At 38.4% G+C, this 19,910-nt stretch overlaps 2 protein-coding genes across 16 annotated transcripts in view; one reads left to right on the top strand and one right to left on the bottom strand.

Annotated features, from left to right (window-relative positions):
* The window catches only part of mib1 (MIB E3 ubiquitin protein ligase 1), an 88,121-nt gene extending 79,449 nt beyond the window's left edge, over nt 1–8,672 (bottom strand). For 11 of the 12 annotated variants that reach the window (XM_009296844.5, XM_009296845.5, XM_009296848.5 and 8 more), the window contains exons 1-3: nt 7,465–8,672; nt 4,275–4,446; nt 1,664–1,793 (exon numbers count right to left, since the gene is read on the bottom strand). In XM_009296844.5, coding sequence (XP_009295119.1) covers nt 1,664–1,793; nt 4,275–4,446; nt 7,465–7,693 — 531 coding nt within the window. In that variant the 5' untranslated portion in view covers nt 7,694–8,672. 12 annotated transcript variants of the gene reach the window in all.
* A 3,328-nt stretch (nt 8,673–12,000) lies between these two features.
* yme1l1b (YME1-like 1b) overlaps nt 12,001–19,910 on the top strand; it is a 26,236-nt gene continuing 18,326 nt past the window's right edge. For 2 of the 4 annotated variants that reach the window (XR_012387634.1, XR_012387633.1), the window contains exons 1-6: nt 12,001–12,146; nt 13,845–13,970; nt 16,115–16,289; nt 17,343–17,435; nt 17,527–17,636; nt 19,678–19,828. Coding sequence is in view for 1 of the 4 variants with exons in the window: in NM_001331068.1 (NP_001317997.1) it covers nt 12,114–12,146; nt 13,845–13,970; nt 16,115–16,289; nt 17,343–17,435; nt 17,527–17,636; nt 19,678–19,828 (688 nt within the window). In the remaining 3 variants the exon portion in view is untranslated. Of the gene's footprint in view, nt 12,147–13,844; nt 13,971–16,114; nt 16,290–17,342; nt 17,436–17,526; nt 18,107–18,728; nt 19,829–19,910 lie in introns of all 4 variants that reach the window. The other 2 variants (XM_073917708.1, NM_001331068.1) reach the window with 2 other exon arrangements.

Raw genomic sequence — 19,910 nt, 5'->3', positions numbered from 1 at the left:
AAGAAATACATAAATGACCTCAGGCACGTGCACACATGGGGCTCAACCTCAACCTCAACATGCCCTTTTTAGTCTTGGATAGATTGTGCCCTTTCAAAATCTTCAGTTCGCCACAACCCCCCATCATTTGTTCCCAAACCCCTCCTTAGCACGATGATAATTTGCGATAGTTGGTCCGATGACCAAGTCTGTTTTGATTGGTCGACTGCGTTCAGCACGAGACAGATGGAAATGCCCCCACGACTCATCAACATTGTAGAAGTAGTCAGAGTGCAGAGTGTATGTGTGAGCCCAACGTAGGAGTGCATTAAAGCAATGCAGTTTAACACCAGCAAATTGCTTTATTGTTAACCACGACACACAGTAGTAATCCACACAGTTTTAAAGATTAACTATTTTGAAACTTTGCTACACGTGTGAGGAACAGCTGATGCAATGACAAACGGCAGAGGATCGTGAGCTTACAAACGCATTTAAAACTGTAAACAAAGAGACACACATTGCCTTTTCAACATGGTTTTAGATTTGATAAGAATATAAAGAGTTAACGAGATACATTACAAGCCACGACGAGCCATTACAAGTAACATTACAATTAAATACACATTTTTTTTTTTTTTAGATTTTATTTTTGGCCTTTTTGCCTTTATTAGATAGGACAGTATTGAGACAGGAAGCGAAGTGGGAGAGAGAGAGGGGGTAGGGAAATGTCGTCGAGCCGGGATTCGAACTCGCGACGCCCTGACGTGCTATTGCAACATATGTCGGCGCGCTAACTACTAGGCTATTGCGCCGACTAAATACACATTTTGCAAGCTAGAGAAAATGAGGCAGCAATTTTATTCGCACTTACTTACATTTGTGAATGGAGGAAGAAACTGATCCATGAACTGTATACTGTAAAGTACCCGTCAAGCTCTGACAAAGTCCCATACACTAGAATTCAAACAAACAGCCGACGAATCCCCCGTTGCAGGGTAGATTATTTCATTAATCACCAGAACATTTACTTATTAATGTTCACTCATCTTCAGTCATGATCAGTCCCACACCTGCACGAAGCAAGTGTTTGAAGGGAAAGGCACGTTCACGTTTTGCCGAATCCGGCACAAAACATATTTGGTATTGTTTTGTGTTGACGTCAATACAAACAGGCAAAATATCCGAGTGAACAACAAATCATTTAAACGACATTTAAAAGATTTGACTAAGTCAAATCTTTTATTTTAAAAAATCTGCATTTTTAAGCAAGGTGCACTTTCAGAGTTAACCCTCAGCTGGATGTTTTCATTCACTTACAGCTGTGTTACACACTGAATGAAAGGAAATATAAAAAAAAAAAAAAACATAATAGGGGCTCTTTAGGTATTTATTTACTCTTAATTTTATTTTTATATAATAGCATTGTGTTTTATTTTAAACTTATTTTAAATGCTATTTCTGTTTAAATAATGTTGCTGTGGGAAAGTAAATTCTGAAATATTATACAAGTTAATATTTTGTATTGTTTTCTGGGTTTTGTATCATAATTAAAAACAATAAAAACAACGTTGAAATTAAATTGAGCACAAAACACTGCATGCACGTGATAAGAGGAATGTTTTTCATGTAATAAAAGATGAGCACAGGAAGGTGAGCATAGTCAGACGTGTCGAGGCATTACCTTCCCTCTTCTTCCATTCCCGCCATCCTGATCCTCCCATTGCCAATCCACCCCTCGCACCACTCGTCCTCCTGCAAAGATGCCGCGGGCTGTGATCTTCTTCGACTTGCGACGAGACTCCAGAAGAACTCTGAGCAAACACATTGAAGTAGCAAAAAAAGGAAATATGAAACGTACAAAACTAAAATTATTGGCTTGAAATTGCAACAGCCGTCAGTAAGGAGGAAAGCTTTTTCTCTTGACTTGAACATTCTTCAAAACATTTAGGATAATGCAAATGTATAAGCCAGTAAAATATATAACACTGTTCAGGTGGGTTTTTTTGTATTTTAAAAAGACAATTTTGCCTTTAAATAGCAAAATTAAAAAAAATTAAAAAACTTCAGGACAAGAAAAAATTAAATAAAAGCACTAGAGAATTTTATTCTGGTTGTATTAAGATCACATGTGTCTTAAAGCAGCTGGAAACCACAGCAGCTGCCAGAGGAAACACCCAGTTTAAAAAAAAAGGCCACTGTCTTTGTGTGCTGCACTTCACTCTCCAATCTGACTGGGGAAATAGAGTCAGACTCAGTTGAAAGGAGACCAGCTGTTGAGCTGACCTATTGTTTGCTTGAGCTCATGTTTAGGGCAGTAACGGATGGCTGCCACGAGTGACGTCTAAACAACTGCTAGACTTCATAATAGCCTTGCCATATGGAGACGTTACCCAAGCCATTAAAAAGAAATAGACAGCAGATACACAACTAAAACAGCAGCTTCTCTCACAATATTACTAAATGTAAAACAAATGTTTATCTAGCTTCATAAAATAAGGTAAAAAACAAACCTAATCATGACCAAAGACTTGCTGCGATTGAGATCTTGCTTGCGATCTTATTTATCTTGATTTCTATAGCACTTTTACGATGTAGATTGGGTCAAAGCAGCATAAGATAGCTCAACATATCAATCAGCCGGCAGCTAGCTCTCTGCAACTCTCACATGGTCACCCACTGAAGCTAAGCAGGGCTGTGCCTGGTCAGTACCTGGATGGGAGACCACATGGGAAAGCTAGGTTGCTGCTGGAAGTGGTGTTTGTGAGGCCAGCAGGGGGCGTCCAACCTGTGGTCTGTGTTGGTCCTAATGCCCCAGTATAGTGACGGGGACTCTATACTTCTCAGTGAGCGAAGTCTTTCGGATGACGCCCCATTCACACGGGCTTCAGCGTCAACGCTTGACTGAAGTCGTGTCTGAAGTTGGGGCTAAAGCGATCATCATAGCAGCGTCAGCCAATGAAATTCAGTCAGCAATAGGCCACTGTCTAGCTGGTGTATTTGCATATAGCGATCTGTCGGCACTTGAAAAGTTGAGCTAGTCCCAACTTCTGCACTGAGCAACGCCTCTGAAGCGGAGCCGACGGATCCACTATGCAGTTCGGCAACGCCTGACGTCACCCATTCAAAGTGAATAGTAAGCGTTGACGCTGACACCCCGTGTGAATGGGGTGTGAGAGGTTAAACCGAGGTCCTGACTCTCTGTAGTCGTTAAAAATCCCAGGATCCCTCTTAATACGAGCAGCACAATGACTTTCATGAACATTTATGAGCGTCAAAAGTTTAGGATCTGTTCAGCAAAATATTTGACTGTTTGTCATAGCATCACAAACATTTTAAAATAATACAAAACAATACAACTAAAGCAATCTCTACTCCAATCTTCTCTTCTGTTAAACTGAACAGTCGCATTATCAACGACGCAAGCGCGCTCAGGCTCGGAAGGTAAATAATGCAGTGTGAGTGCAGGTCAAGGGGAAAGGGCACAATTGTGCCTGAGGATAGTTCAAGAAAACCGGGCCTAGTGCTCGTACACACCAGGACGCTTTCGTTTGCGTTCATCGTCAGAGTTTCACGAGACCTTTTTTCCGGATTCAAACCCAAGCAATTTTCACTGGCGTCAAGCAGAAGAGTATGCAAAATCACTCCTTGATGTTAGATGGCGCTAAACAACTGTAAGCTTCTGACACCCCGCTTATAACACAAAAGAAGAGGAAGAGAGGAAGTTCATATGCCTGTTGTTAAAGTTACTGGTGACTCGAACAAGCATGGATGGTTCAAGCAGCAACTCCAGCTCTAGCGATGAAGAAATGATTATTGTTTAGAGAGCAATAAGCAGCTGAATGTTCATATCGCCTCTGGGCGTCTTCTTCTATGTGCGCTTGCATTGACAGCTGCGCTTGAGCGCCTCCAAGTGTTGTTCACTGTAACTTTAACAGCTCCGTGCACGTGAACAAAAGTGCCAATCTGATTGGTGGAGAAGATTTTGACGCAGTGTATCAAAACAAAAAAACGAGCATGAAGCGTTTCTTAAAAAAATGACGCTTTTGCGCTTGCCGTTTTGCGCGTTGGTGTGTACGGTCACATTGGCGCCCTTTATTTAGTCACGAGGTGTTAAACGTTGACGGTAAACGCAAGCAAAAAGCGTCCCGGTGTGCACAAACATTTAAGTTTACCAAACTAACACGACTTCAGAAAACCCCAGAAATGTGAAAAGGGTCCATAGCTGTGTGAAACCGGCCAGAGCAGACTTATCCACAAGGAGTGAAGAGCACATGGAGAAACGCCACACTCACCTTTCACTGCCAGGGGTGGTGATGCGGTAAAACCTGTGGCGCAGGTGGTGCTTGTCGCCATGGTAACAGGTGGTACAGAGGTCGTAGTTGGTGCACTCTGCACATTTCCATCGGATTCCAATGATGGGCTGCTGCCGACAGGTGTCACACATGGTGCCATCATGCTTGATTCCTGGAACATTGCAATTAGATTCATATTTAATGGGTTGACTTCCACCTGTTTAAACTTAAGTTGGCTCTTTAAAGGTCCCATTAAGTGCTTTGAAATGTGCATTTTTATTCGATGTTTGACGCGATCTCAACCAAAACATGAATGGGACTGACGCGACGCAACTGACGCAGGTAGGTCAGGATGTAGTTCGTCCAAATTCCATTCATACTTTTCACATTCATACTGTATAGATTGTACTTTTCTAACGGCCGAGTTAGAGCTGCACAATTAATCGTTAAAAGATTGCGATCTCGATTCGACCCCCCAGACGATCTTAATCCAGCATTTCTACGATTCTATCAATCATATTTTCATGTTCAGGAGAGAAGAAAAGGCGGCTGCACAAGTCTTTTCATTGTTTCACACACGTTGCTCAGTGACATTGACACCTGTATTTATAAGGTATAATTCACCTAAAAATGTCATTTTTCTCTTAATATAATTATGTTTTCGCGAACGGGAAATGACACGTGACATGAGCTACTTACCATGAGCTGTTATCACAGCGAGGGCGCATGCGTACTCTACTTAATGATAGACGCGCACGTCTACTTTAGTGAACAGAACCTGCATATGTTGCGAGTAACAGGTAATACAGATGTAAATAATATTCAGTTTGTGGCACAGAGTGATCGTTTGGGAGCCGCACGCGAAGTATGAACAGCACTTAGCAGTCAGAATGAAACCGAAAGTGTGCACTTCATTTAAATGATCATATCGCATTTTAGAGTTATGATTGCGGCAAGCATTTGATGTGTTTTCTCTTTCATAGCGAACACACAGTTGCGCATGAAAATAAATGTTTACAATGTCAGTATAACTACTCTAGCCTATATATTGCTGAATATAATCTGATAATGGCAAATGTCTGATTTTACCAGTGAATAAAATTGTCTTATTGCAAGCATATAATCGCAAACATAATAATTCAACATCAGAATTATTATAAGTAGAATAGAATTATTTATAGACACCAGTAGACCTACACATAATATTATTATCGATGTTGTGCCATATGTTTGTTTTTACCATACCTTTAATTTACATCTACAGAATCGTGAGAATATCGTGATCTTTATTTTAAGCAAAAAAAAAAAATCGCGATTCTCATTTTAGCCAGAATCGTGCAGCTCTAGACCGAGTAGTACGTTTAAATTCAAATGCTGTACTGAGTAGTAGGCGGTTTTGGACGCAGCCAAAGAGAAGCATCTTGAAGGTGGCGGGGCATGTCAGATACTAGAGAGCATTCGATTGGTTATGATTTGATGAGAAACTGTAGTATGAGGTGACGTGAATAAAATGACATGTTGATATCGGTTTTATATCTTCTAAACGCGAATTTCGCCACGGGTTTGGAGCACACTAGATTATAAATATCCTAAAAATGAACAATACTGATACTAACATCTAAAAAGCGTTATTTTAATTTCATGGGCCCCTTTAATGCATAACAAACACATTTGTATATTATTCATAATGTATTGATCCTTTAATGTCAATTAAAGGGACAGTTCACAATTTAAACTGTACTCACCCACATGTGGTTCTAAAACTTCACGTTTTTTTATTACTATTTTGTCACATTGAACATTAAAAAAAATAGAAGTTTTGAAGAATTTTGGAAAATGGTACCCACAGAAATTCATGGTAGAGAAAAAAATAAAGCCAATTGCTAGCAGTTTTCAACATTCTTCAAAATATCAATTTAAGTCAATGGAAAAAAGAAACTCAATCAGGTTTGGAAACAGAGGAATAATAATGAGAGTTTTCTTATTTTGTATGTGTGTGTGTGTGTGTGTGTGTGGGGGTAAACAAAACATTATTCTTACTGTACATATATCATATCACAATGCAGACTTTTTGTGCGTGAGTGTGTGAGAAATCTAATATTTGTTGCATAGTCAGTTCATCCAAAACTTTTTAAAGAGATAAAAAAAAAAACTAAATCTATATGAATTGTGCAGTTTAATCAAAGTATTCTGAAGAGTTGAGCTCATATTTCATTAATAGACTTTGATAGACTGTAAAATATTAGACTTTAACTCAATCATGAGCAAGAACTAATGAGGTTCATTGTTGTGTCACACCTGCACATCTGAGCCTCCGCAAGAACCAATCAGGTTCATTCTTGAGCATCACATGAAATATTTGAGATAAACATAAGTTAACATTTACTTACCCCATGTCATTACGAATGCATAAGACATTTATTTCAAACATTTCATGTGACGCTCAATTACATGTGATTTTAGGATGAACTAGCACTCTAAGCATTACATAAAGCATAAAATGCAATATTCACATCAGAAAAGTGGTGGACTTGGATGAAACCATTCATACTGATTTAAGATCGCATTTGAAGCAAACATTTTGCGTGAAGAAAATTTCAGTGGAAGGATCCTCAAATTACATTTAATTATGTTATGTAAAATTTATATTTGATGGACCGCAGATGGATGGCAGTGGCGCAGTAGGTTGTCGCCTCACAGCAAGAAGGTCGCTGGTTCGAACCTCGGCTCAGTTGGCGTTTCTGTGTGGAGTTTGCATGTTCTCCCTGCCTTCGTGTGGGTTTCCTCTGGTTTCCCCCATAGTCCAAAGACATGCGGTATAAGTGAATTGGGTAGGCTAAATTGTCCATAGTGTATGAGTGTGTGTGTGGATGTTTCCCAGAGATGGGTTGCGGCTGGAAGGGCATCCGCTGCGTAAAAACTTGCTGGATAAGTTGGCGGTTCATTTCGCTGTGGCGACCCCAGATTAATAAAGGGACTTTAAAAATGACTGAATGAATGACAATGGCAATGGATTAAATTTGCAATTATTATTAAAGTGTGAACTAGCACTTTATTATACATTATACAGTTCACAAAATACAAATACACCTCAACTGCAGTATTAGAAACGCGTGTTTTATTCTAATAAATTAGTTAGCTGATGTTTAGATAAGGTGAGAGATGAAGTCAATTAGCTCTGCAGCCTCACCTGTAGGCGCACTGTCCAATATCCTCACATCATAAGCCCCGGAGCAGCGGTAATTGGCGGCGGTGCCGTTATCCCACACCACCACCACCTCCTCCGGGCTCTCGAAGCTCCTGACGGTGCCCACATGCCCTTCTCCGCCGTCCTGCTTCCCCCACTTCCAGTCAGGCCCGCGGATAACTCGAGCACCCACTCCTTCCATCATCACTCGGTTATTCCTGCCGGTGGTCATTTACGAGCAAAAGTTGCGATTTAAGTTACTTTTAGCTGGCGGTTCAGCCAGCTTTGAGAATATTGGGTTTTAAAAGGACTGGTTCGTCTTACATATGGCCAATGATGGAGGTCACTCTTGCTGTATAGCAAAACACAGAGAGAATGCTTACGTTAATTCCTTAAGGAAAATGTTTAACTGAAGTTTTTTTGGAGTGCTAATGCTTTTCACAACTGCTCAAGTTGTCGACTCATAAATGCAACTGTTTTAGTGAAATATAACGTACAGAGATTATTAGAAAACAAACTTTGTAGTTGTTATTATTACACGTTATGAATAAATGTAGAAAAACAATACGTTTAGGTCACTAACGGCCCTTTTAGCAGAGGCCAGTTAGCGAGTCTAGGCTAACCAGCTATAGCTAACCTCTCCAAAGTTGCTTGGCGTTAGCATAAACGCAACAAAAACGTTCGCTTTAGGAAACAACAACAGTTGTTTTGCGATTAAATGTTAAAAAAATAAACGCGTTGAGAACTTTGCGGTGCGCTCGCAAACGTTCAACAGATGGTCCAACTTCGCGCGACGCGGTTCAGAATGTCTGTGCAGGAAAAGCGTTTGCAAAAACAGTCCAGCTGAAGCACTTTGATTAAAACCTTCTGGTTTACTCGAGTTCAGATATAATTCCTGAATGAATGGCGGTAGGTGAAGAAAGCGCAGTCCTTCATGCTCGAAACAAACGCACGCTCGGGTCTGTAAACAGCAGCCACAACGCCACGGATGAGGAGACCTTTGTTAGTGCTTTCCCAAGAATCGCACCAGCAGAACTTAATATTTCCTCGCAGAATGGGATTCGGGGATCATTCCTGTTTGGTTTCCGTGGAAGGTATCTTTAAGTCCGGATGATAAGAAATGTTTGGCGCAAATGCGTTCTTGGGAGCTGTTTCATTGAGGCACAACTCCAGACGGACGCGTCGCCATTATTGTCAATCAGAGCTGAAGCAGCGGAGGTGGGTGGGACTGTTTGGGACCCAAGCAGTTCCCGTGGCGTAAAATGACGTCACGTCAGGATTTAAAGAGAGCGGAGTACAAACGGAGTAAATTGTGTTATTCCCATAATTTTTCACCACATAAATGCATTTTTATGGAACAATTGTGATATTAGAATTAGAAACAAATCTATATTTCTATACAAGTTGTTTAACAGGTATATAATTGGCATTATCTCCAAGTTTGGGTTTTATTTTAAAGAAAAAACTATTACTTAATTCAACTTTTTGTATTAACCTTATTTTATTTATTGGAAAGGTTTTTATACACAAATGCAAATATACTCAATGTAAGCCTTTTTTTCTAAACGAGACTTGGAACTGTCTTTAAAAACCATCACAGAGTCTCAAAAAAAGAAAGCAATTAACACTTATAAAACGTGATTTGTTTATTATTCTGCATTCATTTGTTTTATTTTTCTTGTGCCCTTATTTATTTATTTTTTGTTTCTTTTTCTTTTTTATTGTCTTTCTTTTGCTTTACCTTTATTATATTCCTTTAATATTGTTACATTATCACTATACTTTATCCGTTTGTATTTCTATCTGTTTTAATTGCCTGCTGTTATTGCAATAAAAAAATATTCTCTCCAAATCTGGCAATTTGTGTCTAATTATAATTTTCCATTACATTTTAAAGAAGTTGATGCTGTGCAAAAAGCGATTCCTTTAGGCTTAATTCAACTCAAAAAATCTAATTTAATTTTGATTGAAAATGTAATTAAAGAACCAAAGCTGAACTTAAATAAAATCATAGATATATACACATGTGCATATCTATAAAATTACTAGTGTATTTGATAAAATAAAAATTGTAATAATAAATATGTTCAACACATTTTCTAAAAATGAAAAGTATAATATTCCTAATGGCAGATTTTACTGGGCATCCTTCATTGACTTAATAGACTGGAAAAGCCTTGTTTTAACCTCATAAGTACTGCATTCCCAATAAAAAAGGGAGGTTAATTTTAAAATTCTTCATAAAATATATCCAGTGAATAGCACTTGGGCAAAGTATCTGGAGGTGGATACTTCATGCTCATTTTGTAAAACTGAAGACGAAACAATGATTCACATATTCTTTTGCCGTGAAAAGACCAGGGGTGGAAAGAGTACAGAAAAGCATACCTAATTAAAAGTACCATTACTTGCCTGAAAATGTAGTGTGAGTAAAAGTACCTGTTGTAAATATTACTCCAAGTAGTAGTAAAAAGTTTTTAAAAGTACTCATGAGTAGTGAGAATTATGCTGTTAAAAGTTGATGCATTTACATGTAATTTGTGCATGTGTGTGTAAACGTAACATTCTGTAGTGCATATAGTTATTGCCCAGCAGCCACACAATGTCATAAGACGTTAATATTAGGTTAAATTTAGGTTGTCATGTCAAGTGATCAAAATTCTAAATCTAGTCAGCATCTAAGGACAACATTATTTTAGTGTCCAATAATGAAAACAAATGACGTTGATATTTGGTTGATTTTAGGTTGTTAGAAAGTGACCAAAATCCAATGTTGAGCCAACATCTTAAAACAACATCCTATTGACCTTAAATACTGACATTGATTCATCAGATATGGCAACCAAAATTCAACGTCTGATAGATGTCATGGTGGTAACGTCCACACAACGTTAAGCTGTAACATCATTAGACGTTGATATTTGGTTGGTTTTAGGTTGGACGTTGGACATTGACATCGGGCTGACGTTGAGTTTTGATGTAAATCTAATTTTAATTTCTAAACAAAATGCAGCGTCCCCATGACGTTAGGGTACAATTTCAATCTGACAGCATGTTGACGTCTTGTGTCTGCTGGGTGTTTAAGCCATTACTATCATCATAGAGTAAATATCCATCATCTTCTCATCAGTGACATGCATCTACACCAGGGGTGCCCATACTCAGTCCTGGAGGGCCGGTGTCCTGCAAAGTTTAGTTCCAATCCCAATTAGACGCACCTGGGCTAGCTAATCAATCTCATACTAGGCTTTCTAGAAACATCCGTGCAGGTGTGTTGAGGCAAGTTGGAGCTAAAATCTGCAGGACATCTGCCCTCCAGGACTGTGTTTGGGCATCCCTGATCTAAACCATCTCTGGGTCAATGCGTGTAAAGATTTTGAACATCTTCTTGGACACTTTTAAGGCTTCCAAACTGCTGCAATATAAAGTGCACATGTTTTGAAGTAGTTCATTATGATGCAATTTACCTTCTATTTGAGATTTGATTGAACAGGAATTACAGAACTGATTATTCTAATTCCCATAGACAAGAAAAAATAAAGTAGTGACTGCAGGTTGAAGGAAAGTAGTGGAGTAAAAGCACTAAAAATGTTCTCAAGGAAGAGTAAAAGTATACATTTTTAAAACTACTCAGTAAATTACAATTTCTGAGAAAAACTACTCAATTACAGTAATTTGAGTATTTGTAATTAGTTACTTTACACCACTGGAAAAAACAAAAGCTTTTGAAATAGCTTATATCTTCCTATGGGTAATTGCATTGCTTATTTTTTTTATTTGTTACTATAAAGGTAAAACCGATATACCACAGAAAATGTTTTATTTTGTGTAAGAAATATTCTATTCACTAACAAAAAGTCTCTAATTTGTGTCGGCGGTAATAGCCTAGTGGTTAGTGCAACGATATAAAGCACCAAGGTGCTCACGGCGACCTGAGTTCGATTTCCGGCTCGAGGTCCTTTGCCGATCCTTTCCCTATCTCTGCTCCCCACTCTTTCCTGTCTGTAAAATCTCCACTGTCCTAGCCAAATAAAAGTGAAAACCCCTAAAAGAAAAAAAAAAAAAAAAAAAAAGAAATTCTCTAATTCGCAGCCTTTTTTCACATTTTCTTTTAACTGAAATTGATGTATTTATGAAATCTACAGAAATCTCTAGTATGATATAAAAAGAGGACAAAACAAACAACAGCATGAAAGCTCAAGTACCTGACAGTACCAACAATATACAGGTAGCAAAGAATTCTGGCCCAGATTTGTTGACCAATAGGTAAATTAATGAACTAATTTCCATTCACTCTTCTCTGTTTTCACAGTAAAGCAAAGGCATGTTTAACATTCTTAGCATTGATTCTCTGCTTTACACTGGACTACACAACAGTTTTCACTCAGTTTTACAGTGCAGCTTCAACAACAAAATGCGATTTCCAAAGAAAATCTGCTTTTACTCTTGAAGAAACGACGATTTCGCTACGGTTTAGGACTTTTATTTTGTCATCTCCGCACCGGATGCTCTTGAGTGTTTTGTTGACGGGTCTTCTTCCAGTTTCTGCGAGGCTTGTTTAACGTAAGAGGACACCGGTGGAGGACGTTATATGTAACTCCTGATCAATAAAATCCCCTCGTCCACAAGAGTTTGCCATCAGCTAATCGGAAATGTTTTCTCTCTCCACTACCCTACAGCCGCAGGTAACGTTAATAGGTCACAAATGTTTGCGACAGCGGGTTTCATAACTTTACACATGCGCAGGCTAACCGCTAACAGACACCGCACTCTCAATTTAATGTCAATTTTTTAGCGGGTTTTCACTTCTAACAGTATGCTGAGATATCAGAGTTGACTTATTGTATGTTTGTAATCTAGTTACAGTGTTTTGTTTAGTAAATCGCCATATATTTCCATTGACGCCACACGATCAGCATAAGTAATACTGTTAAATCCACCAAAGTTAAGTCATTAGTGTTAATTCCACATCACACATCTCTGTTTTGTTTTTTCATATGTTAATTGTGTTTATTTGTTATAAAATAATTAGCACAATTTTACAATGTATACTAACTGTAATGTTAACGTAAAAGGGAAAGTTCAGCAAAACTGAGCATTCTTTAATTATTTACTCACCTTTCACTTTATCCAAACCTGTTTGACTTCCTTCATTTTGTTGAACAAAGAAGAGGATCATTTCAAGAAATCTGGAAACCGGTAACCATTGACTTCCATAGTATTTTTTTCCTATTATTAAAGTCAATGGTTACTGATTTTCCTCTTTATTCAAAATATAATATTTTGCGGTAAACATGGTAAAGAATCTCATAAAGGTTTGAAACCAGTTGAGGGTGAGAAAATATTGATATAATTTTACTTAAATTTGTCGACAAACCATCCATTTAAGTAATATTTGTTAGACAAATAACAAACTGATCAGTACATTCAACTTTCCTCAGTCAGAATTTGACCCTTTGAATAAAAAAACATAATAATTATTTAGCAATTCACAATTTTCTAGCCTCTCTTGTAAGAACATACTTTTTATAATTCATGTATGGCAAAAATAGTCAGATTAGTACTCAAATTATTTTTTATTGCTCCTTTTTTGTTTCAAGAATAAGATTTAAGATTTAGAATAGAAGTTACTTGTATAAAGTTTTCTATATTAAACAACAATACAGTAAGTCAGTAGTGAAAGATGACCTCACTTACATCAGATTCTTATGTTTTCTGGCATAGCTGGATGTTGGACTGGATGAAAAATAATAGTTTGCATTGGCCAAAACTGACTAGCTGAAGTCACACCAACAGAGGATTCCGCTTAATCTTAAAGCCTATTCGGTGGATTATTGTCACTATTTATGATGCCATAGCAGTCAAAATAGGACAAATGAGCTCATGTGTGAAATAAAATTTTAATCTTTATCAGTAAGGGGTGGATCTTTCAAACCACCCGAATGCCCCTTGGCTATGGGCCTGCTGTAACCATTTACTTCCATAGTATTTTATTCCGACTATGGAAGTCAATGGTTACCGATTTTCGTCTTTATTCAAAATACCATATTTTGCGTTAAACATGGTAAAGAATCTCTTAAAGGTTTGCAACCAGTTGAGGGTAAGTAAATATTGATATCATTTTAGTTTATTATGTCAACAAACTATCCATTTAAGTAATATTTTCATACTTTTTATGCCATTAAATTGTTATCCATTACTATTCCCCTAGTCTCATTGTTAAACAAACTTTGAATAACATTTATTAGTGGTAAAACCGACAATTCAATTGTTTCACACAATACAGAGTTTCTGAATGATTGTTGTCCTTAAATCATTTCTGTTGCTTTACGTAGTTTTATATTTGGTGTTAAAAGAAACACTGAATGTTGTTGTGTCTGAAGGTAACAGTCCAGCTGAGTCACCTCATCAATGCTCTGCACTCGCTGAAGGGGTCAGTGAGCAGCAATACTTCAGTCAGTCACAAACACAGAGAGAACACGCCAGAACAAGATCTGAACAGCACCGAGGTAATTACTCTAATCAACAGCTTTACGCATTTACACTCTCCGGCCACTTTATTAGGTACACCTGTCCAACTGCTTGTTAACACGATTTTCTAATCGGCCAATCACATGGCAGCAACTCAATGCATTTAGCCATGTAGACATGGTCAAGACGATCTGCTGCAGTTCAAACTGAGCATCAGAATGGAGAAGAAAGGTGACTTAGGTGACTGAATGTGACGTTGTTGGTGCCAGACGGACTGATCTGAGTATTTCAGAAACTGCTGATCTACTGGGATTTTCACGCTCAACCATTTCTAGTGTTTGCAGAGAACGGACCGAAAAATAGAAAATATCCAGTGAGCGGCAGTTCTGTGTGTGCAAATACCTTGTTGAGTCAGAGGAGAATGGCCAACCGCGTTCGAGCTGATAGAAAGGCAAAAGTGACTCAAATAAGCACTCGTTACAACCAAGCTCTGCAGAAGAGCATCTCTGAACACACAACATGTCTAACCTTGAGGCAGATGGGCTACAGCAGCAGAAGACCACACCGGGTGCCGCTCCTGTCAGCTAAGAACAGGAAACTGAGGTTACAATTCACACAGGCTCACCAAAAGTGGGCAATAGAAGATTGAGAAAACGTTGCCTGGTCTGATGAGTCTCGATTTCTGCAGTGACATTTGGATGGTCAGGTCAGAATTTGCCATTAACTGCATGAAAGCATGACCACAGTGTCTCCATCTTCTGATGGCTACTTCCAGCAGGATAACGCACCATGTCATAAAGCGTGAATCATGTCAGACTGGTTTCTTGAACATGACAATGAGTTCACTATACTCAAATGGCCTCCAGTCACCAGAGCTCAATCCAATAGAGCACCTTTGGGATGTGGTGGAATGGGAGAATGGCATCATTGATGTGCAACCGACAAATCTACTGCAACTTATGTGATGCTATTATGTCAATGTGAACCAAAATCTCTGAGGAATATTTACAGTACCTTGTTAAATCTATGCCTTGAATGATTAAGGCAAAATGGAGTCCAACATAGCACTGGTAAGGTGTACCTAATAAAGTGGCCGGTGAGGGATTTTTAACATACCGTAGAATACAAAAGACGTGTCACTCGTATCTTTTTAAATGGGGAAAAGTGTAACGTTCAATATGGTGAATAAAGCCCCGCCTACTAGTACAGTAGCCAATCATCGATCGCTATAGACCGACTATACTCTGGGGGAGGGGCTTGGACCAGACGTGAGCTTCTGCAGATTTTGTGATTTTTGTTCATTTAGAAATGAAACTAAAGGGGCAGATGTTGTTTAATTTTGTTGATTTCTAATATGCAATTCATTCATAAGCTTGGCAAGCAGTTTTGGAGAATTTGATGTTTCCCCATTCAAACAGAATGCCCGAGCACACTGCCCAAGAGGCGTTCCAAAGATGGACGCAGAGTGAAGTGACATGCCTTAAGTGGACTTTGTTTTCAATTCTTTAATTAGGACAGTAAGGTCTGACTTTGCTTAGACAAAAGTCTCGTCACTTAACAGAAATAATGTCCAGTATAGTATATAAAGTCATGCTGCAGTGGAGAAAGAATGAATATTGTGTCTGACTCTATCATGAGTTTGGAGGACTGCATCCATACATCTCTGCAATGACTCAAATCACTGATTAATAAAGTCATCTGGAATGGCAAAGAAAGCGTTCTTGCAGGACTCCCTGAGTTCATCAAGATTTTTTGGATTCATCTTCAACGCCTCCTTCATCTCACCCCAGACATGCTCAATAATGTTCATGTCTGGTGACTGGGCTGGACAATCCTGGAGCACCTGGACCTTCTTTGCTTTCAGAAACTTTGATGTATAGGATCTCTCACACTCCATGCAAATCTCTGGATGAAAAAACATTTACATTTCGTTACATTTATTCTGTCCAAAGCAACTTACAATTGAGGAGGCATTCAGCGATTCAATAAGAAGAGGCGATAAACACAAGAAGTGCTAGTTATACAAAATAGTTTGTTTGTGCTCAGAGAATGTAGCGCTAGAGGAATGCTGCTATTGATATGATGTGTAGTAGTTAAAACATGTACTATGTATGCTTTTTTATGATTATTAACGTTGTTTTTTTCTTCTTTAATTCTGCATGTGTTGGGTGTTGCCGGAAAGCCGTCGCTGTCCCTCAGAGATTTGGGTCTGTCAGATCTCGGTCTCGTCCAGATAGATGAGCTGCTGGAGAAGCTTCTGCCTCGTGTTTCTCAGCAGGACTCGCAACTGAAGACTGTGCCAGATATCTGGAGGACTTCTCATCTCTCTTCTGACTCTTTCTTTCACAACAAACATGGTGAGAGGCTAAAGTGTTTTTTATATGTATATATTTATATATATATATATATATATATATATATATATATATATATATATATATATATATATATATATATACGCCCTAATTTAAAGCCACTTAAGTGAATGATAAAGTTTTCATTTTGGGTGAACTATCCCTTTAAAGGTGCAGCAGGTGATTGTCTTCAGAAGCATTTGTTGTTGTGCTGGTTGAAAGTCTCTTCACAGTCTAATAGTAATGATTATTTAAATGTATTTATATGTTCCGATAAGTAGCCCAATCTGTCTGTCAGCAAATGCAGATTTGAACAACTGCACAGCTGTTGTACGCATCTCCGCCGACTGCCGCGTTTTCACGAGAGAGAGCATGCGTGCGCGATCGGTAAAAACATGCTGAATCAAAACTTTTTAAAAACCTGAATCAGTATTGGAGTTAATTTTGCACGCTGGAGAAAGGATGACACAATAGATGAAGGATTTCTCTTAGACAGGTAATGTTTTGTTTTAAAACTGTTTAGCTTCACGCAAAGCTGATGTAACGTTAGATGTTGTTGTTACAAACGGGTTATATCTTCACAGAAGTGTTGTTCAGCTAATAAAATCTTCCGATGAAAGATTGACAAACTATTTTCATTTCATAAGGGACCTTTTACAGCATCTATGATGTAGATTTTAATTAGTTTAACAACAAAACACAAGTAAATAGCGCTACTCCGCCTAGTCTCTCCCTATATTGTTTACCATGCAACTCTAAATATTCGCTCTGAAATCGCATGTCAGTTTGGCTTGCACGCCGGCGGACAAACACTAGTCGCTTTTAACACATGAGAGAGGGTTCTTTTGCTGTGCTCGTGTTTCAGGAGGCGTGGCTCTAGACGGCAGGGGATGACTGTGATTCAGAGATTTATGCTAAGCTGTTAGCATTGTGAAAGATCACCTACTGCACCTTTAAGTCTTTAAATGAAACCAGACAACAAAGTCTTAAAATGGTTTATTAAACTTCTAGAAACATTGCTGACATCTAAACTTTAATTTCTCCTCTGTTATTCAGGGTTTTCAAGAATGGGTGGTGTCACTCCGGTGTTCTCAAGGCAAAACCAGTCTCCTCTCCAAACTCTCTGCACAGATCTCAACTATTTACCTTGTAAGCTGTGCACTTTATTTGTTGTCGCACATAACGACTTCATTTATGTGCCGGCAGCTCCAAATGTTTACCCAATGTGATGTTTTTTCAGTGTTGGTCCAAAATCGAGGCTTTAAAACCCTGAAGTCCCGAACACGACGCCTGCAGGGAGGTTTTGAGGGTCCAGTGGAGCCTGAGGGAATTACACCGTCATTTATGAAGGTCATTCACACAGCAATACAATGCTTCTTTATGATTATTATTGAGAGGGTAATACTTTACAATAAGGTTATTTCATTTATTACAGTGTTTATGTTAGTTTACATTAGTTAATGGAAATAAAGTTGTTCATGTTTACTGTTCATGCTAACTAATGTTAGCAAGTTTGAATTTGGATGTTAAAGGTGCTGTATGTACGTTTTTGACTCCTAAAGCATAAAATACTAGGGATGTAACGGTATCAGAATTTCACGGTACGATAATACCTCGGTATGAATGGCACGGTACGGTATTTATTGAATAATTTACAGGAAAAACAAAACTAATGAAAAGACTCGAAAAAAAGTGCCAAAAGTGTTTATTTACTTTAGCACTGAACATATCAATGACATACACATTAGCCATCTATCTGTAAATTTTGAAACAGGAACTATTAAACCATATAAAAAAAAATAAAGTTTCAATTTATTATTGTTGAAAACTCATCACATTCAACATTTAATCCCGCACTCACTTGGATAGAGATGGGTTTTTAAGGAAAATTATCATTTTACTATAATCTGGTCAAAGCTGGGATCTCTGGCCATGTCCCCTACAACAGAAAAAAAACCCTCTCATTTGGGACTGAGGTTTCTGGGACAGAGAGATATGATTTAGCCAAGGTTGACAGCAGTGGGTAACGTTGTGCATTGTCTTTCCACCACTTGAGAGGACAAACCATGAGTGAGATAGAGGTCTCTTTGCGGTACAAGTCAATGTCTGCATTAATCTAACAAGTGTGCTGTGTTCTGCAGTCCCCATGACTGTTTTTAGTCGTATTCCCCGACTTATATTTCACCATATTCTGGCAGTGCCTGCTTATTGTTTTTTTCTTTGTCTGTGACCTTTTCTCCTTTTTCGTATCTTTTTAGAAAGAAACTGAAATGCTTCCACAATTTGAAATCCACACAATTTCTTCTCCGCTACTAGCAACACACTCCATTTCCGCATTACTGGATCTGTAGTGACAACAGACCGCAAAGGATGATGGCCAATGGGAATTGTAGTTCCCGCTACCTCCTGTTCGCTTCATTCGCCTGAGCATACTTTTCTCAGAAATATAGTTTTATTGAGTCATGCGCCTACGGTAATATTGAAAAAAATTACTATTGCGGTATGACGGTATTTACAATATTGTTACATCCCTATAAAATACCATAATATCTTTGCAGATATTTAAGAAACATGCTAAGTGAACATTCTTGTTTATCTGAAAAACAATGCTAAAGTCAGATATTCTGCTTGGAACATGTGAGCTACTTGCCGTAACGGCTGCTAATGCTAGTTTAGCCAATTGTATTTCAACATATTTCAGTCATAAAGTCTCTCAAAGCATGCGTCCGTGACTGAAATGTGATCTCTAGTGGACAGTAGCAAACTCCGAAATGAGACGCAGATTCAGAGTTCCACATGAAATGGTTATTAATTAGTAAATGATATAAATATTACGAACGTAAACATTAGGTGAGCAGGTTACATCGTAACCCTGTGTCAAAACAACACGCTATGTGACGAACATATCAGTTAACTGGACAAGTTCACAAGCAAACACATTGCACTTGCAGATCTCAAAACTTTAGATAAGAGCATAAGACACAAGCAAAACACATTCTCTCAGACTAGCCCTCGCAAGAGAGACTGTCCTCACAGAGATCCACAGAAAGAGCAAGAGCAAAAAGGAGCAAGAGATGGAGAGAGAGATCACCATTGCAGTTTGGGCTCAGCTTTTAAACGCTATGCCGACCAGCGATTGGAGGCGCAAACTCAGCCTCAGCGGCCAACGTCATTAGCGTGAAATGCAGATCCTTCAATGCCATTTGTACCTGTAACACACGCAGGAATTGACACACCCACATACAAACAAACGCACTCACAAATACCCAAAATAGCTTCTGCAAGCGAACATAACACTCTCTATAAAGTGAAGTCAGTAGTTCTTTCAGAATTTGTGCGATCGTTCGTTTACATTGAGTTGTAAATGTTGTATTTTTTGTGTGTCCAATAGGGTTTCCTCACACGTGATAAAGGACCAGACGTTGAAACACTGGAAAAACTCCTTAAAAACAAAAATATTCCCGAGGGTCAACATGATGCTTTTAAGACTGGTTTTGCCGAGGGTTTCCTCAAAGCTCAGGCTCTTACACAGAGAACCCAAGGCATGTCTGATATTAACAACAAATCACGACACAATGAATTTTTAACATTACATAGTTTATTATTGTAAAAAATCTATGTTGT

This window comes from Danio rerio, chromosome 2 (assembly GCF_049306965.1).
Source record: "Danio rerio strain Tuebingen ecotype United States chromosome 2, GRCz12tu, whole genome shotgun sequence".
NCBI classification, from domain to species: Eukaryota; Metazoa; Chordata; class Actinopteri; order Cypriniformes; family Danionidae; genus Danio; species Danio rerio.
Note: the sequence above shows the minus strand (reverse complement) of the source record. Positions and strands in the feature narration are given on the sequence as shown.